Below are 24,171 nucleotides of genomic sequence, written 5' to 3'. Positions count from 1 at the left end.
AATTACAATCTCGGGACATCTGTTGGTACCATGAGTGGCAGGCACATTGTATGGCCAAGAACAATGTCACCACCTGAATTTAACTAAGCAAATAGAAAGGAAACTCCTATTGGATAATTACTGCAACTGTCTTTCAGCTGGAAACAAGTTATTTGACCCCACCTGATGCAATTAGTAGCTTCCTATTTATTAAACAATCATGTGGAAATACACATCCCGTGGTCGTGGAAAAGATGTTAGACTGTCCAACACGTTAAAAACTGGAAGGATAGTGTTGAACTATCGTCTTCCAGGAAAAAATCTGGTCAGAAAAACATCCTGAATGATGGTGATCATCACTTAAATGTTTGGTGAAATCAGATGGAAGGACAAACACCAGTAGTTATGTTTAATAGTGAAAGTAAGAACATTTCCACATGTGAAGGGAACTCAAGGGATTGGGACAGAACAGAACTATAGCCAGAAGAAAGCCACTAACCAGAGGCTAACTGGAGAAAAGGGCTTTTTTTTGGGGGGGGGGGGGGGGGGGGCAGGCAGTGTCCTTGAAAATAGGTGAAGTTAACACACGAATCCCAGAAGAGTAATACTGGATGACCTAAAAGGCAGTAACAGACAAAAAAATTCGTACACCAAGCTGCTCCTGAAAAATTTATGCAGTGACGTTTCAGGCTCCTGCCCTGAACAAGCACTTTTTAAAGTTTGAAGCACCTCATGGAGGTATGACAAACAGCAACTGCTGTATAGGCAAAAAGTGGGAGGTTAAAGTTGTGTTTAAGTGTTCTTTTTAACATTAATTTTTATGTTTTTTTCCACTTAAAAACGTTTTTGTTCTTTTACAGTTGATGTTTGACCTTTAAGGCCACATTATTGGTTCATTTTGGGTATTTTTATTCAGCAGCTGCATACAGGTAGTATATCAATGCTTGCTTGTTCAACTTATATTTTCCCCATAAGATAGAAAAAGAACCTCAGACATTTGTTTTAAATATAATTTCCATTAGAGTTTTGGCATTATTAAGGCAATTCAAAGACATTTCACATGTCCATCCTGTAATGTCATTGTCCAGCCGGTCATTTTCATGTTTTATGAAATGAAAGAAATTACTTTCACCAGTTAGCAAAATCTTTTGTGGGATTCCTGTATAGACAAATGAAGGCCAAATATTCTGGTTTGAAAGTTTGACCAGATAGCTTTGTTGTTAAGAGTTTATTTAGAAAATAAAGTGAAACTCACAGATTTTGAAGAAAAATAAAAAGTTTGCCATAATTTAATTTTTATCCAAATTCTTTTCCCATTAACTGAACTATATTTTTGAGAAAGGAACCAAAAAGCTTTTAACAAATTTACGTTTTATAACCACAATGCAATTACAATGTATACACTCGACAATGAATGTGACCCTGACAGGGTGGATATATTCTGCCGTTTGTACTTTGTTTGCTTGCAGTTAATTTGTAAAAAGTGTGGGAGCTTGATCAATATGCAGTCTGAACAGCTTAACATCTGCTCAATACAATAAATATGAAGTTCAAAAGGAAAATCTTCGCTTTTTTGAGGGGGAATAGGGAAGTCTCAAAGGTACCTTATGGTGGTATTGTCTCTTGTAAATTAATACAAATGAACTGAATTCTTAACATTTTTAATTGAGAAAACATGAAGGCCTTTATCACAGAGACGGGCTAACAATAATGCACTTGGAAGTTTATATCTGAAATGTAAAACAAAAAGAGCATTAACACAGAAAGCACCTTATGAATACAAAGAGTTAATTTTTAAATCACAACACAAAATGAAGACTTTTAGTGAGCTTAAACCTCATCCTGTCACACAGGTTTGGGAAAAGAGGCTCGTGATATGAGAATGCTACAGGTTGTGCATCTGACGGATGTTGAGGGTGTCTCGCAGCATCAGATCACGCAGTCGCCAAAGTGCATCTGCCATGGTCTTATGGGCCCCCTTACTCTTCAACCAGTGAGATGGTAGTTTACTCTCTTGCTCTTTAGTCAGGCGTACGTCTTGTTTCTGAACTGAAATGAAATGTTTAATTTAGGTCCTATTGGACAACTATACATATTTATAAGTTGTTCTGTGAATGTTTGATGTCAAGATATGTTTGTATGGTTGCTTGCATCAACATTTTTAGTAGGTTTCATCACTGACCATCAAACTGAAAAAAAGGTTCACCTGTGAGGGCTTGGTCCCACTTGCTGATGGTGGAAGACTCTGCAGTGAGGCCCTCAATGTATCTAAGGTATGCTTCAGAGTGAAGAAGACGCTGAGATTTGGCTGGTGGGGACACAAACACCGGTGTGGAGGGCTGCTGAAGTGCAGGTTGTCCCACCTGGCCTTGTCCTGGGTACGGTGGTGGAGCTTGCTGTCCTGGGCCCATGAAACCCATCTAGTGAAAAAATGTTAAGAACTTATTTCTCTGATTCAAACTAAAATAATTTTTTAAATGTCCCAACAATTCAAGCACCATATAGTGTATGGTGTCTATTATTGGGGGTTTAAGTTTAAGATTCAGCATCCTAGAAAACTTTGTTGAAATCGGAAAAACAATAAATTGGTGTGAACATAAGGAGCACACAAAGTTTGCAAACAATACCCTTAGTTTACCTTTAATCAAACCCATTTCACAATGTTTACCAACAATCTCATCCATTTCCAAAGACATATCTGAGTCCATGCTTCATCACATTTCAAACATTTAATATTTCACATGGGTTGCATTGACTATTTCCTTTCAGGTTACCTGAGATCCATGAATGTTTCCTGCAGCTCCACCTCCCATGCCATTGACCCCTGTAAAGATATTCAACATCAAGGCATTCTCAAAAAAATTGAGCTGGCAATTTAAATTATACTCTTTAAAATGTTATAATAGAAATCAAACTTTATTTTAGGTGTGTAAAACCTCTTAGAAAGCCAATCATTAAATGATCTCTTGTCAGTTTATCATACAGTCAAGGTTGTAAAAACATTTATGGTTGTTGTCATTTTGTTGTTCTTTTTCCTACTATCAAGCTTACTGATAATGAAGCTGACAGTGAACTTCAGACTATGCATTTTTAACTGACTAATTCAAAATAAGGGATCTCAGCCTAGTGATACAGGTAGCCCCTCCAGCAAGTCAGATTGGTAGACAGGAAGCAACTGCATGGCAGGTGGGGTGGCTATGACAGCACTCTTACCAAAAGATGTCATCCCATGGAACCCAGGCATAACAGGCAGAAGATGTTGGGTAAAGACAGGCACCCCCATGTGATGTGGTGGTATGCCAGTCATACTAATCATGCTTTCAACATGGCCCTCCAGGGGCATCATAGCTGACCTATATGCACCCATCATACCTTCTTAGGAAGGAACAGTAGTAACACAAAACAACATGCATCAGTAAAACATGCACTTAGTACCAAACATGCATTAATTTGTTAATATGCAAATTATACTGTAACTCGAAGAATTGTAATAAAATGCTCTAATATAGGAAATGTTCTGTAAAAACAAATTAGCACACATGCACTACAATAAAATAAGAATTAAGCTGATATTAATAAAATGGTGTAAATCAGTCTTTCATTCTCTGTTGTTACATGCACAACATCCTACATGGTAAACTGTAATAATGTTGACCATGTGGATTTTATCATGATGCAAAGGTTGAGACACCATGGGTGTTATACACCATTTATTATTTGAGCTTATGCATATCATATCATGTTAGAAGCAATGGAAAACTGAATTATGAGACTGCACCACTGCAAACAAGATGACTTGGGTGCAATGTGACACTCGAAAGTGAATAATCCTAGCAGTTCAGCTTCTTATTCCATCCCTCTAATGTACACTGGGGATCCATCTGCATCTATGAGGGGTTACCTGACACAGGCGTCATGCTGGGATTTAGCATCCCCATGGGGGTTGGGGGAGGCACCACCCCCATCAGTGCCCCTAGAGGGATACCTGCTCTAGGGGACGTCTGATGATGGACCCTGTCACGCTCCTGTTGCTCAGCCACTTTAGCTGCTCGTTCTGCAACACAGTAAAAGAGAAGTGTCAGGTTTGTGCAATGTCTATTTATCTAAGTTTATCCCTTTGCAGCTGCAATAAAATAAAATTCCTCTCTGAGGAACAAATGAAAGGTTATTTTATTATGTGTTTTATGGATTATTAATAGCAACTTAATATCACCTTCATACTCTGCTTTCCTGGAACTTTCCAGGTTCCTCCACTCTGTGCCAACAAGACGACTCAACTCCCCAAAGGAGAAGTCTGGGTGCTGGGCTTTGATGACTGCTCGCATCTCACTGCTGAACAAGATGTAACCGCTCATGTTGATCTTCCGCTTTGAGCCTTCCTTCTTTGAGAGCCCCTTTATGGATTTAGGAGTGGACTGTAACCAAACATGAGAGAAGGTGAAAATGCTACAGCAGTGCCAACAGCTGATTAACTACTTAATTAACTGAATACTTTCACCCTGACCTGTGGCGGGGTGTAAGGCATGATATCCATGTCACTAGACAAAGAAGACTGCATCTGTGGAAGAGACTGGTCCCCCAGGTCCCCATCATCATCACCAAGATCCTCTAGCTCTTCATCTGTCATGTCGGCAAATTTGGCCTCCAGTTCCTCAATTTTTCTGTCTAGCAAAGGTGATGGTTCTTTCTGGGGGACTATGAGTTTCCTTTAGAAAACAATCATGATAAAAAGGAATACATTTCGGAAGAACTGGGTCACAGATCATAATTTTTCATTCATTTAAAATAAAAAACAAAAACATAAAAGATAACTTATAAGAAGAAAACAACCAGGACTTACACCCAGATAATCTGGGAGGACTGTCTCTGAGTGAACTGTGTCATTCTGTAAAACAGTTCAGGCCAATAGATTTCACTGTTTGGGTATTTAGGATGTTCACCTGAAATAGTAGATTTCATCCTCCACCACCTTCCCAGCGAGTGAAAAACGCTTAAGACCCTTGAACTTTTTCATCTGCTTTTCACTCTCAATATAGCGACTCTCACAGAGAAGAACATCTGCTTCAGGCACTTCTGTAGGTCGACATGATAAGTATTCTTTGAAGGACGCAACAACACACTTTCCTGTGAAACAAGGATTATTTTAGGATTAGGATTATTTGAGTTATGAGTCATATTACACCTTGTAGCATGTTGTAGTAAAAACAAAAAGGGAAAAAAAGTTGGCATTCAGTTTAACTTCTTGCACTGAAGGGTACCTATGATGCAAGTCATGGGACAGGTCTCCTCCAGGTTGCTAAGGAACACTTCCTTTTTGTAGAACATCTTAGTGGGTTCATGCTCTGTTTCTTCAGGGTGGATAAAGATGGGACCAAAGAAATAGCCTGCTCCATCTCGCATCCACATTTTCTCAATTCTGTTAAAAACAAAAATCAGTAAGCTGTCTTATAAAAATGCAATTGTGTCTATGCAGCTGTTACCTGTATTTAAAAAAAAAAAAAAAAAACATATATGTAGAATGGTGATTAATGTGATGTGGGTGTGTCAAAGGCAGTGTTTGTGGGTACGGAGTGGGGGAGGCTGTGAGTGAGAGGTTATATGGGGTGGTTAGGGGGGTAAGGGATGAAGGAGGGAGTGGGTGGAAGGGGGGAGGGAGGGGGATGGGGGGAGTGGTCGATGGTGCCCTGGTTCCCGGGTTGTGCAGCTGGAACATTAGGGTGGGTGCTGGTGTGGGCTCTTTGCCTTTTGGGGAGGGGGTTGTCTCTGGGCTCTTTGGGCCCTGGGCCCTTCGCTCTGGCCGCCCTGGAAGGTCAGTGCCTGGTGGGGTCGATGGGTGCTGATCTTGGCCTGCCAGGACCTGTACCCCGTGACCACGGGGGGCTCTGGCTGGGGCTCTCCTGTGCCACCCTCTGGGTGGGTTCGGGGTTGTCTTCGTGATGGGGTGGCTTGGGTTCATGCTCCGGGATTGCTGCTGATGGCTCGGGTCTCTGGGCCACCCTAGTGTGCCTCTAGGCTCTGTAGAGGTGTGGTCACATTTGCACGATCACACTCACCACTCCTCATCACTGATCACTGCTCATACTCTGCATGCTGACACAGTCACTGAGTTGTCCAGTGGGTTTATACACTAATATATCTAAGACATACTTTTTTTTCTCTCTCTCTCTGCGAGTATCTGGTACTTCAGTTGTTGGTGTGATACGTTTGTGATATGTTTCATGTTTTGGTTATAATTTAGAAACTTTTGATTACTGTCAGCTCTGTGTTCTTTTTAAAAGCTGTAGGAAATTCTCTGGTGTGTCTTGGTACAGGTGCAGCAGTTGGTTGTCTGGTGATAATTTGGATTGAAGGGTCGTTGCCTTCTATCTGTTGTGTTTCTTTGCCCTCTTTTTTCTTTCTGATTTTCTTTTTGCTGTTTCCTTCTTTTTCTGTCACCTCTGGTCTGGTCCAGCAAGATTACATAGATTCCATAATTCAAAGTAAATAAATAAATAAATGAATCAGCTTATCATGAAGAGCTTATATTCACAAACCTCACCTTGTCAAAGCAAATTTGTTTGGCATAACACAGCAACCAGACCATAATTCTTTTTACTACAATGCTAGACAGGACAGGTAAAAAAAAAAAATGTTGGTGATTAGGAAAAAGGGTGGTGAATGTCATAGACTCCAACAATTAAGGACTATATTAATATTTGTAAATTATAGAAGGATATGAAGACATGACTTTAAAGAGCACTTCCATTTACATACTCACTTTATAAAGTAGCTGAACGATTACTCTACCTGCCCACTCGGTGACGCACCAGTCCATGAGAAGCAATGTAAACAAAGTCTCCCACTTTGAGCCACGTGTTGTTGTAACAGAGCTGATCATAGTACTGACACCCTGGCTCCCCATTGGTCATATCAAATGGGACATCTTCCCTCTCCTGTAGAAACAAATAGTTTTTTTTTTTCCATCAGTAGGTGTACACTGTCCATTTTCACAGGGAAACCAGTGAGGCTATTTACCTTGTCTATAATACCATCTGTCATTTTGCTGTCATCTACAATTTCTGGAGGTTTCTCATCTTGTTTGGTGGCAAACATAGAAGCCACACGGACTACAGGTAGGGGTACTTCTCGGGGAACAAACCGAACAGAACTCAGGGGCATAGTCCACATCTTTATCTTCTTGAAGGATTTAGACTTGGCTGAGTAGCGAGATTCACACACATAGACATCTTCTGCCCTGAATCCCTCTGGGTAAAGCTTGAAGTACTCCTTGAATCCCAAACAAATTTAGTCAGCACTCAAAACAAAGGGGCCATTTTCTGCAACATATTCCAATATAAGTATAGATGGGGACAGCAATCTTGTACCTTCACAAACATAACCACACATTTGCCCAGAATCTTGCTGACAGGAGCTTTGTTGTAATAGTCGCTCTTAAAAACTTCCTTCTCCAAAAACTTTCTTGTAGCCAGATGAAATGTTTCATTTGGCCTGTAGAACCAGCAGCCATATAGCCACTTCTCCCCTATGTGCATGAAAGATGGGAAAAATGACTGAATTAGATCTGCTCCAAATTTTAAAACATATGTGCAGAATAACTTCAGACAATAATCTATGGAATGGCACGTAAAATATTTTCTTTTTAAATTCTGATAACTGATCTGAGTTAAATACTGACCGGTGTCATCTTGCCAAAGGCGTTCAATGTAAATGATATGTGGCTGGAGATTGGGCTCTGCAGGTTCCACATAGACATAGTCTCCCACATGATACATGCTATCCTTGAAGCTGCAGTCCTGACTGTATGTACGCTGAACTTGCCACAAACCTCCAGCAGGGTCCTCCCTCCTCTCAGCCTCTGGGAAGTCAAAACATTTTCTATTAAACAAGGCTTTCAGTTTGTATGCAGAATTAGTTTTAATAAATACTTCAGAGAGTACCCCTTTTCTCCTCCTCTCGCTTGATTTTGTCCTCCTCAAACTCTTTGGGAAGCTTTTCTTTCTTCTCCTTTTCCACATCACTATGCAGATGTTTAGAGGTATAGCTGAGGGCAGGGGACATCAAGATCTCTCCATTCTTACACAGCTCATCTCTAATCCGGATGAAGAACTGCTGCAGCTCCACTGCATCTTCAAAGATCTCGGAATCCGTCCTGCAATGTACGTATGATGTAAGATAAACTTTGAATTTCTTTTCAATTTATTGTGAAGGATTTTGTTTTCAACAACACCTCACCTATTCAATCGTCTGGCCTTCTCCAGAACTTCAAACATGTGATCCTGAAATACATCCAACCTTTTGTAGCGTCCCCGTTCTACATTTTTCCTAATAATCTCAAAATTGAGAGCGGGCTTCTCTGGGTTTGCAGGGTCAACAGCAGGGATCTCGGCAAGTGAATCACTGTAGCAACGTCCTTCATCGTCTTGGTGACCGAGCACAGAAACAAAGAGACTGCGGATAAGATCCTGGATGAGGCGGGGCACGTCAGGCATGTGGGCGTCATCTCCTCCCTCCAGGTCACGCCTTGTTTCTAACAGAACCCTGTGTAGCAAGAGAGCATCCCGGTAGATCAGAGACTCTGGCTCATTATAGGTGCAGGCATTGTTGAACATCAGCACCAAGTCCTCCACCAGCGCATCCACATCCTGGTACTTATTAGCCAGCATGTGGCTCTTGATTTTCTCCATGTCCACAGGTTTCTTGATGGCAAGATAATAATCAGGCAACTCAGCACGAGATGGAAGTCGTAGGAAGATTGTGCTGAGGCGACGACCCCGCTTATCTGTGTAGTTCTTCACAGCTTCATAAAGCTCATTTAGTTTCTGCTGTAAGGGTGTTAAGTACTTGGATTTCTTTAGAGTAATGTTGTTCTTTCCTGAAATAAAATAAAATAACCTGTGTGAGTGATATTCTTTATAAAACATTGACATACTCACTTAGATTACAGTACATAAATATATCAAGTTAAGCTTGGCTGGCTGAAAAAGTCTCATACTTATTTTTAACTTTGGTGACATTGTATCATCATCATCAGTTACTGGCCCAAGATCCCTACGTCTGTCGTTCATGATCTTCTCAAGGACGTCTGCGTCATTGTACACCTACAGAAACATCAAGATTTATTAAACTCTTTTGTTCTAAAATTTCCTTTACAGGCAGGTTGTTATTTAACTATGACTTTTGTGACATTAAGAAGACCATCTTGTTTAAATGACCTGCTCAAAGACTGACAGGTAGATTAGTCTTTAAGAACAGGAAACAAATTTGCTTTTCGGTGATCTGGCAGTTTGAGAAAAGACACTGATCCATCAATAACAAGCAACACAACCACAACATCACCTGGGAGCCTTCCTCGTTGTAGTGTCGAGCATTGCGAAACATTAGCTTCATGTCCTCCACCAAAGAATCTTCAGTCATGTACTTTTCTGACCGGATGTTGTGCTCGATGGTCCTGAGGTCCATTGGCTCCAGAATAACCTTGTAGTAATCAGGGTAATCTTTTTTCGAAGGCTTCACCATGAAGAGGTCACACAACCTCCGACCTGTGCCAGCTTCACGGGCATCAACCACAGCAGCTAAAAGAGCTTTCATTCGATTTTTCTTTGTATTCTTCTTGTGGCTAGACACCAGATATAAACCAAAAAAAAAAACTGTCTCACAAAAGCTCTGATTCCACACACAACCAGCTTCATAAAGTTAAACAAGTCTGTGAAACAATCACCTTTTTCTTTTTGTGCTACTGGTGTCAGATGTGGCAGAGGAGAGCATGCTGTCACCATCATCATCATCTCTTTGTAAAAGCTCCTTTCTCTTAATCTAGACAGGTAACAGGTAACATATAAATTCAGTCAATATAATACTAGTTTTTAAACACTGATAGAAATCTTTCTAAAACCTCTCAGCAGATGTCCCAGCAAAGCCAACACAGCTGCACGAACACAACATGAAAACATTTCGACTTACCTGCTGGATGTGCTGAAGCTTCAGTGCACGCTTGTAGATGGAGGAGTGAGGAACATTATAGCGTTTGGCATTCTCAAACATCAGCGTCAGATCTGAATCAATGTGCTCCACACTCTCATACTCGTTGTTCTTCATTTTATTCCTGTGGGGAATTAAGGGCTCTCACATTTGGGAAGGGGGGCACAGAAATACTGTACTGTACAGTGAGTGTGTGTGATGCCATATTTTCCCACAAACAATAAATGAGAAATTTTAGAGAAAATAAAGCAAAAGAAAAAAAAAGGGAAACAAAAATGCAAAAAAAATAAAATAACATTTAAGGAGATTGGGTTTTCATACAGATAGTGCTTGCATTTTATAAGCAAAAATTGGCAAAGTGCTATTAAAAAGATTAATGCATGTTTTTACTAGAATAAAAAAAGTTTTCTGCTAGAACAAAAATCAAATGTAATACATTTACTAAACAAATTCCCTGTTTAATTTTCTATTAAAACCATTATGTCAGTGAATTGCAGCATTTTGTGTTATTTATTCTAGTTGACAAAAATAAAATAAAATAAAAGCACAGAAACAGAAATTAATGTTAAAAAAATTTGATGGGAAAAGACAAAACACGTTAAGTCCGTTGTTAACTCAAACTGTACTATGATCATGTGTAAAAATAATAATTGTGACATATCTTTCCCCCTAATGTGAGCGACATCACTTTTACTTCTGCCATACTTTATCTGATGCAGGCAGATGGGGTGGCTAATCTGGTGGTAGTAGTCAGGGTAATCCTTCCTGAAGGGCAGCTGCAGAAAAGGCTCAGAAATCAGCTGGCCTTGACTATTCCTGGCACCTCGCACGGCTTCATAGAGCTGGAAGATGGGGTTACTCATGTCTATGTTTGACGTCATACTCTCTGCCTCAGATTCCCCTTCATCATAGTGGACAGACCCTGAGTTCAGGAAGAGAAAACCATTCAGTTACAGCATTCTCATCACATGAACAGAGCATCTTCGTTGAAACATATCATCCCTGTTTAAGGAAGAGGTGAAATAGTACCAGAGAGTATGCCCTCCTCATCACTTTCATATTGAAGGGCCATAGTGATTGCTGAGAGGCGGTCTCCCTGGGCAGACCTTTTATTCCTTAGAAAAGTGGAAGAACACAACAGGTAAAAATCAACAGTTAACACAACTTCTAACTTCACTTTCCACAAGTGTTAATACTTCAGTACCTGATACGAATGCTGGATTTGATTGGTTCTCCATGTTCAATCTCCGATTTCTTTTGTGCAAAAATCTTTTTAATGGTGTTAGCATCCTGAAACAGGTGAATAGGTTATACAGAAGGTAAATACGTCACACTGGTGATGACATGCTATATTAAGTATTGTACGCTTAGGTACACGCTGACCTTAAAAACCTGTGATCCAGGCTCATTGTAGGTTTTTGCATTCTTCACCAGCAAGTCTACATCTTTAGCTATGGCATTGACACTCCTGTAGTGGCCCAGCTAAAAGAAAAAGTTTTCATTGGACGTGTAAAAAATCTAAATAATGTCAAACACCACACCAGTATTGTGTAATAAAATTGTAATTGTATACCTGAATTTTCTGGGCGATGATTTTAAGATCTATTGGTTCCTTAATGATGGCATAATAATCTGGATATTGCTAAAAGAAGAAAATAAACTGTAAATGAAAGCAAAGCCACTCATTTTATGTTTAATCTCAAGTCATACTGAAGATGTTCATACCATTTTGGAGGGAAGCTTCTGGAACAGCTCACTGACGAGACGACCAGTAGGTTCAGTATAAGACACAACAGCATCAAGGAGCTGCTCTAGGACTTCTTTCAAGCAGGTTGGGGCACTCTAATATTTACAAGCAGGCATATCAGTTAGATAGTGAATATACAGGCGTACGGGTACACAATGCTGTATCAGTGACACAGTACAGACTGCATATAGTGAACAGTGAAGCCTATCCCAGTTGCTATTAGGCAAAAGGCAGGGTACATCCTGGTCAGGACGCCAGTCCATCACAGGCACAACACAGTGACAAACAGCCACTTATGCTCACACTCACTCCTAGGGAGAATTTATATTTACCTATTAACCTAACATGCATTTTTTAACCATAGAGGGAAGCCAGAGTAACCAAAGACAACCCACACATGCACAGGGAGATCTGAACCAGGAACCTTCTTGCTGTGAGGCAATGGTGTTAAGTACATCAAATAATAGTCATTAGAAGAGTTTTCATACAAAATGTGAGCACTTTACACATAGAAGTGTTAATATGAACTTTATTGTGATGCCAGATTTATGAAACACAAACCTACATTTATTATGAAGGAAATTTGCATTTAAGTTCTAAAATCACTATTTTTAATCAACAGATTTTTGTGTTGTTGTTGATAGCCTAATTATACATAACCAAGAATAAACTAAAGTTAAATAAATCTATAACTGTCACCTCATCTTCAGTGGAACCTCCGGGGTTATCTTGTGCATCATATCCTTCTTCATCATCTTCATCATACCCCCCCCGTTGAACAAACTCATTTTTAGTTCGCAGGTAAAGGTCCCACAGCTTACAAGCTGCCCTGTATTCAGGACTTTCTGACTATAAGCAAACAAGACAAATTTATTTGATAGTTGCACCCAGGACCTTGTAAATCTTGTTCAACTGTTTGTGATTCAGGGTTACCTTATAATAAGTTTTAGCATTGTTGAATAAAAGCTGAAAGTCACTGGTTAGTTGCTCAACATCATCATACTCCTCCATCTTTAATTTCTGTTGGATCTTCATCATGTCAATTGGCTGAGACACCACATGGTAATAGTCTGGTTGGTTCCTGTAACAAAAAGGGACTTGCACATCTTGCATCTGTTTTAACCCAACTGACATTATAGGATCTGCAGGGTGTACTTAAATGTACAAGTTCAATCATCACTCATCCCCGTCCTCACCTTCGTTTGGGAGCTCTGATGAACAGCTCACACAGCATCCTGCCCTGGTCATCCTTGTAGTCTCTGATTGTGTTGTACAACTCATGACACACCGCAATCTGCAAGGCAAGGACCAAAACACTGAAAATGATCCGCATCGGTCCTCGTGTCAAGCACTTCAATCCATGTGGTAGAACAATTTTCACAGCTCACTAAAAACAGTAACTGAAATTTGTAAAATTACAGGATCCACAGTTGGAATGTTTGAGGTCCTTCTCCTTTTTCTCCCAAGTGAAGACATTAACGAAGTTTGGCTATCGTCAAAATCTCCTCCACTCACACTGCTAGAGGGGGACGTCGCCCGTCTCCTTTTCAGAGCCATAACGAACCCCCTGAGAAGACAAACTCCAATTAAGTAACAAAAAACACTATTAGGAAAATACTTCACACTAAGAAATGAACTACACATAGCTGCAATTTAAGTAGAGTGTGTAAGCTAAAACAATGCGGAAGCACAATGGACTTACTCATTCAAAGTATATTCAACATTCGACATGAGCTGAAGGGTAATGTGGTCCCACAGCTTCTCACAGAGTCAATAGATCAACATCAACTGAATAATTTGATGTTTATATTGATTTAACAGACAGTCAAAAAGGAAAGGAGATGCACACATGCATCCATTTGTATTTATTCAATTTTATTCAATAAAGAGATTAATAGTCATATAAAAAAAACACAACATGCAAGGCATTTCCATCACTTATTCCAGAAATTGATGTTGAACAGTTGTCACAGTCACAATACTAAGCAAGCAATTCAACATCTCATCCATCTGAAATAGAAAATAGGGAAAATGAATGTTTCTCAAGTATTCATCAACACTTTTAGACCTGAGGCGCAACAATGAAAATAATTCAGTCAAAAACAGCCATCATAAAAAACGTTTAGAGATGGCACTAGAATTAAACCTCTGCTGAGACGTGAGCTCACACTTTCACTTGATTGAACGTGATCATGTGGTCAATTGAATAGTATTGACAAGAGTCATGTAGGAGCAGCAGTACAAGGTCAAATACTGCTCAAAAAAATAAAGGGAACACTAAAATAACACATCTTAGATCTGAATGAATGAAGTATTCTAATTAAACACAAAAATTATCAATGGAAATCAAATTTATTAACCCATGGAGGTCTGGATTTGGAGTCACACTCAGAAATTAAAGTGGAAAAACACACTACAGGCTGATACAACTTTGATGTAATGTCCTTAAAACAAGTCAAAATGAGGCTCAGTAGTGTGTGTGGCCTCCACATGCCTGTATGACCTCTCTACAACGCCTGAGCATGCTCCTGATGAGGTGGTGGATGGTCTCCTGAGGGATCTCCTCCCAAACCTGGACTAAAGCATCCGCCAACTCCTGGACAGTCTGTGGTGCATGGAACGAGACATGATGTCCCAGATGTGCTCAATTGGATATAGGTCTGGGGAACGTCAGTCCATAGCATCAATGCCTTCGTCTTGCAGGAAGTGCTGACACACTCCAGCCACATGAGGTCTAGCATTGTCTTACATTAGGAGGAACCCAGGGCCAATCGCACCTGCATATGTTCTCTCAAGGGGTCTGAGGATCTCATCTCGGTACCTAATGGCAGTCAGGCTACCTCTGGCGAGCACATTGAGGGCTGTGCGGCCCCCCAAAGAAATGCCACCCCACACCATTACTGACCCACTGCCAAACCGGTCATGCTGGAGGATGTTGCAGGCAGCAGAACGTTCTCCACGGCGTCTCCAGACTGTCACATCTGTCACATGTGCTGAGTGTGAACCTGCTTTCATCTGTGAAGAGCACAGGGCGCCAGTGGCGAAGTTGCCAATCTTGGTGTTCTCTGGCAAGTGCCAAACGTCCTGCACATTGTTGGGCTATAAGCACAACCCCCACCTGTGGACGTCGGGCCCTCATACCACCCTCATAGAGTCTGTTTTTGACCATTTGAGCAAACACATGCACATCTGTGGCCTGCTGGAGGTCATTTTGCAGGGCTCTGGCAGTGCTCCTCCTGTTCCTCCTTGCACGAAGGCAGAGGTAGCGGTCCTGCTGCTGGGTTGTTGCCCTCCTACGGCCTCCTCCACGTCTCCTGATGTACTGGCCTGTCTCCTGGTAGTGCCTCCATGTGCTGGACACTACGTTGACAGACACAGCAAACCTTCTTGACACAGCTCGCATTAATGTGCCATCCTGGATGAGCTGCACTACCTGAGCCACTTGTGTGGGTTGTAGACTCCATCTCATGCTACCACTAATTGCCTATAATTTCCACCTGTTGTCTATTCATGCCAACATTTGCTCAACCGCACGTGGAACAGATTGTCAATCAGTGTTACTTCCTAAGTGGACAGTTTGATTTCACAGAAGTGTGACTGACTTGGAGTTACACTGTGTTCTTTAAGTGTTCCCTTTAATTTTTTGAGCAGTGCATATTTTCATGGTTTAATGTAGGTCAGAAATACACAGATTGCATTTGTTTGTTTGTTCTTAGCCAGCACACCATTTAGCAGTAGAAGATGGGAGAACAAAGTGTTTTTTCTTCTTTTTTTAGAAGCTGTTTAACAGGAAGTCTGTACTACAATTCGCTTTCTAGGCACATACCAGAGTACATAAAATGTCTTTGGATTGAACTGCAAGCAAAAGCATGGATATGTTCTTTTAAAATGCAAATGTTGTCTAGGCTGAAATTTAAAAGGAAGCTCTTTAGGTCACTGAATGCCGCCTGTACTCTGCAGAAAGTCTGACTTGCCTGAAAAATAAATGTGAAAACAATGTTTTGAAATCAAATAACGAGCCTGCGCTGCTGTGATTGTTCACACATGTGCATTTCTATCCATCTTTAAAATTTCTATTGTGAAAAAATAAATAAGTTCATATATGTTGATATTGTTTGCACAAAGAACTGATTAAAAAGGAAAAGACACCCTCACGTGCCATAACTGCAAAATACATGTGTGACCTCATATGAACTCAGAGCCCTGTTTAAATATCTAAATATTGCTGGACACTGATTTTACATTTTGATGCATAATATTGCAACAGAGAAGCCAGGCAAATTTTAATAAACCCTCGCGTCATTTTTTATTTATTTATTTTTATTAATTAATTAATCTTACTTTCACCTAAAATAAAAAGAGAGAGAGGGCCACACCAGGTCACCGCTTTCACCTCAAATGACATTTCTATTGACGGTTGACCAATGATGTCTGGAGGTCTGACACAAACAGCTCCCCCAAATGTCACGTAGCAGCTGGCTGCAGTCCAGGGTGCCCACATCAGCAGCGAGCTAGCATACCCAGCAGCAGCCGTCCACCCGCTGTCACTCAGCGTGGACAGGTATAGATCTGAAAACCGCTAACGTTAGCTGTAGTCAACGTCTGGCCTTTAATATGACATAGTTCAGACAAAGGCATCACTAACAACGACTAACGTTACAAAGCTACTGTTACGTGGTATCCACGACATTTGGTGGGACGTAATTCACTTTGACCGCTTGACACGTTTCCGTGCTTACCTTTAGTGGGCACGGTGGTATACCCACAAATTCCTAACCACCAAGAAAACCAATCACTTATCGATTTTGGACAGAAGGACAGAAATGTGAAGTTATCGAAAATTTAACCGCCACTTCCGTTTGCGTGTTTTCATAATAAACGTACAAATGGTTTGACGTTGTTGTAATTGAAACATTTGCTCCATTTTAACATAAGGGTGTGATTTCTTTAATATCCACATGTAGTGATAAATGTTTTAGTTATCAGAAACCTTATCCATGGCACATTAATCAATTAAAATATAAATACATCTAGTCTTGGCGTTGTTGATGGCCCACTGAGTCCAGTAGACTTCCTGTTTTTATTTTTTTATTTTTTTTAACTTCGCCATTATACTTTGTGATTTTGGTCTAAGAAAAAAAAAATTATAGATAAAGATAAAGGTACACATCTGCTTTATATTTGAGTGCCATATACATTAAATCACTTTATTAACTTTTATTTATGAGTCCTGTTTGATGTTATATTGCTTGGATATCTTCCAGAACCACATTGTGCAGACAAGACTAAACTTTAGAAGGGCTTCAAATTCTAAACCTATAGAGTGTGAATTAGAAAAATGAATACATGGTTAAAACCTAGGAAGACATCCTGCAGCACCCAGGTGTAGGTATTGTTAGCTAGAAGCCCTATGACCTTCTCATTATCTTACAAACCTGCAGGGAGGACAGATAGCTCAGGCAGACCTGATAAAACAAATCATTTGCATATGTGGAACACAGGATAAAAGAGAAGAGCTGATAAACACAATTAACTACTACATTTGTAACTTTTGAACTAAAAAATTCAATTTTGTTCACCTTAATCTTCGATTTTATTGTGGTATTAAATGTCAGAGTGCATTACAGATCTTCTTTCTTCAAATAACAGGCCCTTTTGGAAACATTACATTTTGTAATGTATTATTATGTACAAGAAGGGTGCCCAAACATATAAGAATTTTTGGCTTCCTGGTATGATCATCAGACTTTGTGAATATAACAGATAATTGTGTTTCTGCCCCATTTGGTGTCAGGCATGGGCAGGTTTTAGCCATAATTCTCTTTAACTTGTATATTGATGATCTTTCAAGGCTGCTCAAACTGTGTGCACGGTTTGTTTTTTACTGGTGAATCATATCCATGCATTTCATCTTGTGGTCTTCAGTCTGAGTAACACTGGCTCCTTTCTATTTGATTTGCATTGGGAGTGGAACATGATATGAAATATGATATAAATAAGAGTGTTTTCATGATTCGTAGAAATAAAGAAGACACATACCAGATGCCCATATATAAATACCAAGATTAAGTTGTTTGGTAGGTAGGTGGAAGACACTAAACAAATCACAATTAAAAGAACAAGAGCAGAGACGTAAAAGTATCCATCCATCTATCTTCTGCCACTTATCCAGAGTCAAGTCGTGGGGGCAGCTGCCTAAGTAGGGAAACCCAGACTGCCCCCTTCCTGGCCACATTCACCAGCTCATCCGGAGGGATCCCGAGGCGTTCCCAGGCCAGCCGCGAGATGTAGTCCGTCCAGCATGTCCTGGGTCTTCCCCAGGGCCTCTTTCCAGGGGGACGTGCCTGGAACACCTCACCAGGGAGGCGTCCAGGAGGCATCCTCACCAGATGCCCGAGCCATCTCATTTGGCTCCTCTCGATGCGGAGGAGCAGCGACTCTACTCTGAGCCCCTCCTGGATTACCAAGCTTCTTAGCCTATCTCTAAGGGAGAGCCCGGCCACCCTGTGGCGAAAACTCATTTTGGCCGCTTGTATTCGTGATCTTGTTCTTTCGGTCATTACCCACGGCACGTGACCATAGGTCAAATGAAAGTCCTGCTTGTAAATTACACATGTGTAAAGTGTTCATGTAAAAATACTGGTTCAGCCCCTCTGACTGATGTAAATATGGCATCATTAGTGGATAAATTAAAAGAATGAAGATGTACAAGACAGTGGTTATGTTGTATAGTATATAGACTAAGAAAAGACAAGAGGGTAGCAGAGATTAAAAGTCAAGGTTCTCTTTGGGAGTAATAAGGATGAATAGGATCAGGAATAAGAAGAGGGACAGTACATTAGATGTTTTGGAGACAAAGTCGGAGAGGCTAGAATAAAATGGTTTGAACATGTGCAGATAGTGATTATATTGGTGCTGAGGTTGGAACAACCAAGCAGAAGATCAAGAGAAAGGCAGTGAAAACCTTATGGAAACTCTTTGGAAGCACTCTGTATTTATTTCCTTAAGATTACTTTTTGCAAGGTTGTTATCTCATGTGTAAATGAGTAAATAATGCTGTCAAATAAAGTAAGTCTGCCAAATAAATCAAATGACATTACATTTAATTAAAAAAAACACACTACCTGAGCTCATTCAATGCTGTGATCTATTCTTTGCTGTCCCCTTATCTATAGCCTTTGAATAACCTGACTGAGACCACGAATGAAACAAGGGCTCTCTCTCCTAACAAACAATTTTTTAATTAAGTGTAACTGAGTTTTTTTTGTTTGTTTGTTTGTTTGTTTCTGTGTACATTTTGATTTGGAATGAGTTTTTTTCTTTTTACTTGGCTCCGCGGAAGGCAGTAACCCGCCCGTCTGACGTATGTACTGCTAAAAAATCCCCCAAGAAGAAGAGACACCAACGAAGAAGATAACCGGCGCTGGAAGTGTGCTGCATGTGTTACTGTTCGTTTCTTCATTCATTCGTTAATGTCTAACTTTAAGTAACACATTTAAATAGAATACAGACACCATTGTGATTTTATGATACGATAGTTTATAGTATTGTCGGAGTAAACCAAAGACAAAAACGGTGGCGTTTAACACAGGGGTTAGCTAGCTAAGGGTACAGCTCACGCTAAAGTTAATTTGAAAAATCTTAGCTGCAAGAAGATTTCTCGTGTGCTTTTGGGTTGAAAACTGCAAGCGGCATCAGCATGATCAAGGAAAACCGGTGGAATATACCCCCCAATGCTCCTGCATGTATGGAGAAACATCTGTGTGCGGCTCAGTACAGAGCAGGTAGGAAAAAGGGCAGCGAGCTGGAGGGTATTCGGAAAAACACGTGGTGTTTTTACTTTGTATCTCATCTGAGTTAATACAATTTCCGAATTTGACATGTATGCAGTTTCCTTGATTGTTGAAGAGAATTTTACTTATTTATTAATTTCTCTAGGGCTTTTTCAGCAATCTGACAACTTTTTGTAGTTATGCAAATATTTCAGACAATTTTCTTTTTGTTATTTAAATAAATACTGCCCTGTGACTTAATTGCTTGCCTAAAGGATAAAGACTTTAAACAATTCAGTTTGATCAGCCATTAAGCTTGAATGAAAAATTTATTGTTTCCTATTGGTTCACCTCACAGATGGCACCCTGCTGCTCGGTTCCTCCAGCCTCACTGGCAGGAACTGGCAGGGATCTGTATGGATCTACAGTGACTCTAAGCAGGCCCCCAATGAAGGGTTCTGCAAAGCTGGTGTGCAGACAGAGACAGGTGTCACAGATGTAAAATGGGTGGCTGAAAAGGGAGTTATTGTTGGATCAGATTCAGGTAATATGCAGTTTTATTGAAGCTGAATTAGCAAATGACTGTTTGACTTAAACTGGTTTTGTTGGACTGTACAGGTGCTTTGGAGCTTTGGGAACTGGCTGACGATGAGCGCCTTCTGGTGAACCGCTTTACCAAACATGACCATGACCATATTGTCACCACAGTGAGCCCCATAACTGGAGGAAACAGTGCCGTCACCGGAAGCATGGACTGCCGGTTAGACTCTTATACATCACTTTTTACATATGGGAATGTTGTCATCCTGAAGATCAGATTATCATAGCATAAAATGATCATTCAGAACAACTTATTTTTTTATTTTTTATTTTTGCAATGTTACCTTACTTCAAGAGCACAAGCTCATATCCACAAAATGCATAAAATAGTCACTGCACACTCTCACTGTTGAGGTCAAAGATTGAGGTGTTTTTTTGTTGTTGTTTTCTATTTTCCCTTGAGTTTGATTTGCTTTCACACAAACAGTTTCATGTGTCATTGCAGAAAATGTGTGTTTATTGGTTCAGTTTTGAATGTCAGCTTTATGGGTTCATTCAAACATTATCCACTGACAATACTTTCTTTCTCTGATACAGAATTAAAGTGTGGGATCTCAGTCAGGAAACAGTTGTCACAACCTTCAGTGGTAAGGGAACATCTAAAAACTATTTAACAGACAGTTCTTTTTTTTCTTAATAAATAAAAATGTTTTTAACTAAAGTTTGATTTTGTAAATGAGTTTGCGTGATGGTCTAGTACTGCATGGGAGCTTATTTTGCTGTCTTGGATTTGTTCTATCTTCCTGTGCACCTGCTTCCAGTGTGAAAAACACCTCCTCTAATTTTTTTAAATTACCCATTCACTTCTGTTCTTTATTAAAAAAGTTATATTTCCAACTTGTACATTGCTAATAGTTACACTCTGGCACTGGTAGAAATATCCTTATTTGAATGTTTTCTATCCTCATTTTTACCCAAATATGTCCAAATTATATCACCAAAACTTCAGTCATTTAGACTTTTTTCCCCTTATTGTATCACACAATATTGATATAAGTAATTTGAAAAATTACAAATTGCAAGGTAATCTATAGTAGACTGTAAACACAAATATTTCCTTCTTTTTCTTGTTTCTCCCCACAGTCCACACACAGCCTGTTAATTGCGTTGCTTGCAGTCCTACAGACGAGTCTCTCTTCATTTCCTGTGGTCAAGTATGTTATTGATTGCATTGTTCCAACAGGACTTGAGGTTAAATCAGGGAGATTTATTATTTAGTTTGATTTTATTTCTTCTCTATGGCTGTTTGCTCTATTTATGGTTAACATTATCATTACGCAGCACGGTGGTGTGGTGGTTAGCACCGCAGCAAGAACGTCGCTGGTTCGAGCCTTGACTGGGGGGCGGTGGCCTTTCTGTGTGGAATTTGCATGTTCTTGCCGTGTGTGCTTGGGTTCTCTCCGAATACTCCGGCTTCCTCTCACCATCCAATGCATGTTAGGTTAATTGTGTCACTCTAAATTCTCCCTAGGAGTGATTATGAGCATGAGTGGTTCTCTCTCTGTGTTGGCCCTGTGGTGGACTGGTGACCTGTCCAGGGCGTACCCTGCCTCTCACTTGTTAAATGCTGGGTTAGGCTCCAGCTTCCCTGCAACCCTTAATGGTTGAAGCAGTTCAGATAATGAATTAATGAATTATGATTACGTTCTAATGTGCTGTTGAAGACATGTTTATACTATACTGGCTTTACGGGGATGTAGTTATCTACAGAGCCAAAACAACTTCCTAATGTATCTTTAATGGATAATGAATAATTAGATGAGAGAGTTTCACATTGTTTGAATACAACAAAAGAATGAGGCTAAAGCCTGGTACACACATAATGATTTTTTAATCTTATGAGATTTTATTATCTGGTCGAGATCTCACACTTGAAGATAAAAAACATCTGGTTTGAGCGTACTGTGTGGTGTGCTCTGAAAATCTAATCACAGAACAACACACACGACGATGCTGTCCCACAACTCATCCACAATCTAGTCCTCCGAACCGGACAAACGTCGAAACGTAGAAGAAGAACCATAGCAACAACCGGCAAACAACGAGGAAGAGGAAACATAGTAACAATCGGAAAACAACACCCAGCATGGAAGGGACGAGGGAATGATGGTGGTCTTGGAACTATTGTTAACAGACAAATACAGAGATGGTAAAAAATAACAAACTGGAGACAGCGTGAACACGGACTTTATTTCCTTGTTCCCCAGCCAGCTCGCTCTCTGATTGGCTACATTCCATACCATGTCACCACCCACGCAGTCAGAATGAACGAGTTGTCGGCGTTCCTCAGAAATCGGCTCTGAAATATTGAATATGTTAAATGTTGGCTACGACCCGTTTCGGAGCAGATTATCGGGACAAACCGGCTCGTAACACACCAGAGACCACATGATAATTGGACAGGGAAATCTCATGATGATCGGACGTTGGCCATGTAGATTAATTAACTCATCGACTTGAAGCAAGTGAAAGTTTTGGCAAGTATGCACAATGAGAAAATGGAAGTGGATGGAATTGCTGAAGTAGTTCTTTCTGTGGTTTATTTATTTTTAAAAAAAGGGAGAGTAATGTAAAACCTGACTTCTTTAAACTAAATTTATAATAATTAAATTTATAATAAAAATGATAATTTTATCTTCAATCTGTCAGGATGGCCGTGTGTTGATGTGGGATAGGAGGAAGCCAAATAAACCTGCCTCAAGAATAGGTAAGGTACCAATTTCCAACCTGTTTTTCCAGCTTTGAAAATTCACTCATGGTATTTAGCTGTAATGTTGACAGTACTGGGATGAACCCATAAAGATATTAGAAACCATAGACTCAGATGGACCAACATGTTAAATCTTAACGCAGTAATTTAGCTGAATAAGAACAACAAAAATCAGTACGGATAACGTATACTGTCAAAACATAATTACCTGTCCTTCCCTAGAAGTAATACAATGTGACGATGCTTCTTCTGCTTCCTGTTTTTTTTTTTTTTATCTCAGAGGTTGAATCTCCCAGCTGCTCTCCCACTACTGTAGCATGGCACCCCCACCACAGAAGCACCATTGCTTTTGGTAAAGCCCATCAGCAGTTTTATTGATGGACAGAGGAGATTAATTAATCTCCTGTATGTTGTTTTTAACACGCTGTTGTTTTGTAGGTGACGAGCTGGGCAGGGTGACTGTGAAGGATTTTCTGGGTACTGAGCCAACCCGGGTAATGGATGTCCACAGCCGCAGAGTCAATGGCCTTGCCTTCTCCACTAACAGGTCAGTATTCTTTAGTCAAAACTGCACACTGACTTTTATGGCTCCTCTATAAAATAATGACTACTTTTGTCCATCCTAGTGTCTCCTTACTGGCCTCCATTAGTGACGACTGTTCCCTCGCTGTTCTGAACTCTGATATGCAAGAAATGTAAGTCTAAATACTAAAAAACACACCTGAGTCTTTTACACCACAGAAGGTACTAACTGAATATTCTTGCTCTGCAGACTCAGAGATCGGCGACATCAGGATTTTGTGAAAGGTGTGTGCTGGCTTCATGGTGATTCAGACAACCTCACAACCGTAGGCTGGGATCATCTTGTGCTTCACCACACAGTGGGTTCAGCTACAGGACCTCCAAACTCCTCGTCCTAGACTAATTGCCACCTTTTGAAAAGAATGTCCTAGAATAACTACTTATGTGGGCTGTCCATGTGTATCTAGAGAGTTAAATTCACGTCATTCAGGAGGAACAGATTTACGTCTCACTGTCATAATAAATATATATGTGCACAATATTTGGACTTCATCTTTCTCACTCTGTATTAGTGCATTTGTCCCAGTCACATGTCAGCCAAACTTGAGCTACTACTGTCAAACTATAATATTTCTGTGCAACTGCTTTTGAGGCAATCTATTTGTATTGCATAATTTTACATTAAAGGAAACCTAAAACAATCAATAGCGTCAGTTTTTCATCCCAGACTCAACTCTGCAAAAATGTTTAAAGGTACAGGCGGTAATTGTTCTTTGTAATCGAGGATTATTGCTTCAGTGGGTGTGAGAAGTTGACCGCTTTGGCTTTAGGAAGTCAAAAAGTCCACATAGAGAGGATGACTT

The 24,171-nt window shown here is 40.2% G+C and overlaps 2 protein-coding genes across 4 annotated transcripts; one reads left to right on the top strand and one right to left on the bottom strand.

Annotated features, from left to right (window-relative positions):
• Positions 1-1,624: 1,624 nt before the first annotated feature.
• On the bottom strand, positions 1,625-16,529 carry LOC121636933 (protein polybromo-1-like). Of its 3 annotated transcripts, none has more exons than XM_041980802.1 (30): positions 16,444-16,529; positions 13,124-13,271; positions 12,901-12,998; positions 12,638-12,785; positions 12,404-12,553; positions 11,683-11,799; positions 11,531-11,599; positions 11,341-11,439; positions 11,162-11,247; positions 10,987-11,072; positions 10,663-10,879; positions 9,940-10,081; positions 9,698-9,792; positions 9,316-9,595; positions 8,972-9,077; positions 8,212-8,851; positions 7,917-8,128; positions 7,655-7,834; positions 7,344-7,501; positions 6,994-7,245; positions 6,766-6,911; positions 5,238-5,395; positions 4,920-5,103; positions 4,484-4,685; positions 4,193-4,394; positions 3,881-4,033; positions 3,193-3,354; positions 2,754-2,803; positions 2,186-2,399; positions 1,625-2,028 (listed from the first exon to the last, which is right to left on the bottom strand). In XM_041980802.1, exons 2-30 carry the CDS (start codon positions 13,259-13,261, stop codon positions 1,865-1,867), a joined length of 4,908 nt encoding a protein of 1,635 aa, XP_041836736.1. In that variant the 5' UTR covers positions 13,262-13,271; positions 16,444-16,529; the 3' UTR covers positions 1,625-1,864. The 3 variants fall into 3 exon arrangements, with proteins under 3 accessions (XP_041836736.1, XP_041836738.1, XP_041836737.1); XM_041980804.1 differs by having other exon boundaries at positions 3,193-3,351; XM_041980803.1 differs by having other exon boundaries at positions 13,220-13,271.
• A 2,562-nt stretch (positions 16,530-19,091) lies between these two features.
• Positions 19,092-24,013, top strand: wdr77 (WD repeat domain 77). The gene is made up of 10 exons (XM_041981600.1): positions 19,092-19,488; positions 19,835-20,020; positions 20,095-20,236; positions 20,614-20,663; positions 21,160-21,230; positions 22,726-22,783; positions 23,067-23,138; positions 23,225-23,333; positions 23,413-23,481; positions 23,559-24,013. Exons 1-10 carry the CDS (start codon positions 19,404-19,406, stop codon positions 23,704-23,706), a joined length of 990 nt encoding a protein of 329 aa, XP_041837534.1. The 5' UTR covers positions 19,092-19,403; the 3' UTR covers positions 23,707-24,013.
• Positions 24,014-24,171: the final 158 nt, after the last annotated feature.

The sequence above is a fragment of the Melanotaenia boesemani genome, chromosome 3 (genome assembly GCF_017639745.1).
Source record: "Melanotaenia boesemani isolate fMelBoe1 chromosome 3, fMelBoe1.pri, whole genome shotgun sequence".
NCBI classification, from domain to species: Eukaryota; Metazoa; Chordata; class Actinopteri; order Atheriniformes; family Melanotaeniidae; genus Melanotaenia; species Melanotaenia boesemani.
This window is presented reverse-complemented; position numbering and strand designations above follow the sequence as displayed.

Excerpts from the sequence above, each read along its gene's own strand:
- LOC121636933 (XM_041980802.1), bottom strand. The coding sequence starts at position 13,261 with ATGGCTCTGAAAAGGAGACGGGCGACGTCCCCCTCTAGCAGTGTGAGT. Across the intron at positions 11,800-12,403 it reads GAGGTTCCACTGAAGATGAG|AGTGCCCCAACCTGCTTGAA; the intron begins GTGACAGTTATA and ends TGTAAATATTAG. Across the intron at positions 9,596-9,697 it reads AGTAGCACAAAAAGAAAAAG|CCACAAGAAGAATACAAAGA; the intron begins GTGATTGTTTCA and ends TCTGGTGTCTAG.
- wdr77 (XM_041981600.1), top strand. The coding sequence starts at position 19,404 with ATGATCAAGGAAAACCGGTGGAATATACCCCCCAATGCTCCTGCATGT. Across the intron at positions 20,664-21,159 it reads AGTTGTCACAACCTTCAGTG|TCCACACACAGCCTGTTAAT; the intron begins GTAAGGGAACAT and ends TTCTCCCCACAG. Across the intron at positions 22,784-23,066 it reads TAAACCTGCCTCAAGAATAG|AGGTTGAATCTCCCAGCTGC; the intron begins GTAAGGTACCAA and ends TTTTTATCTCAG.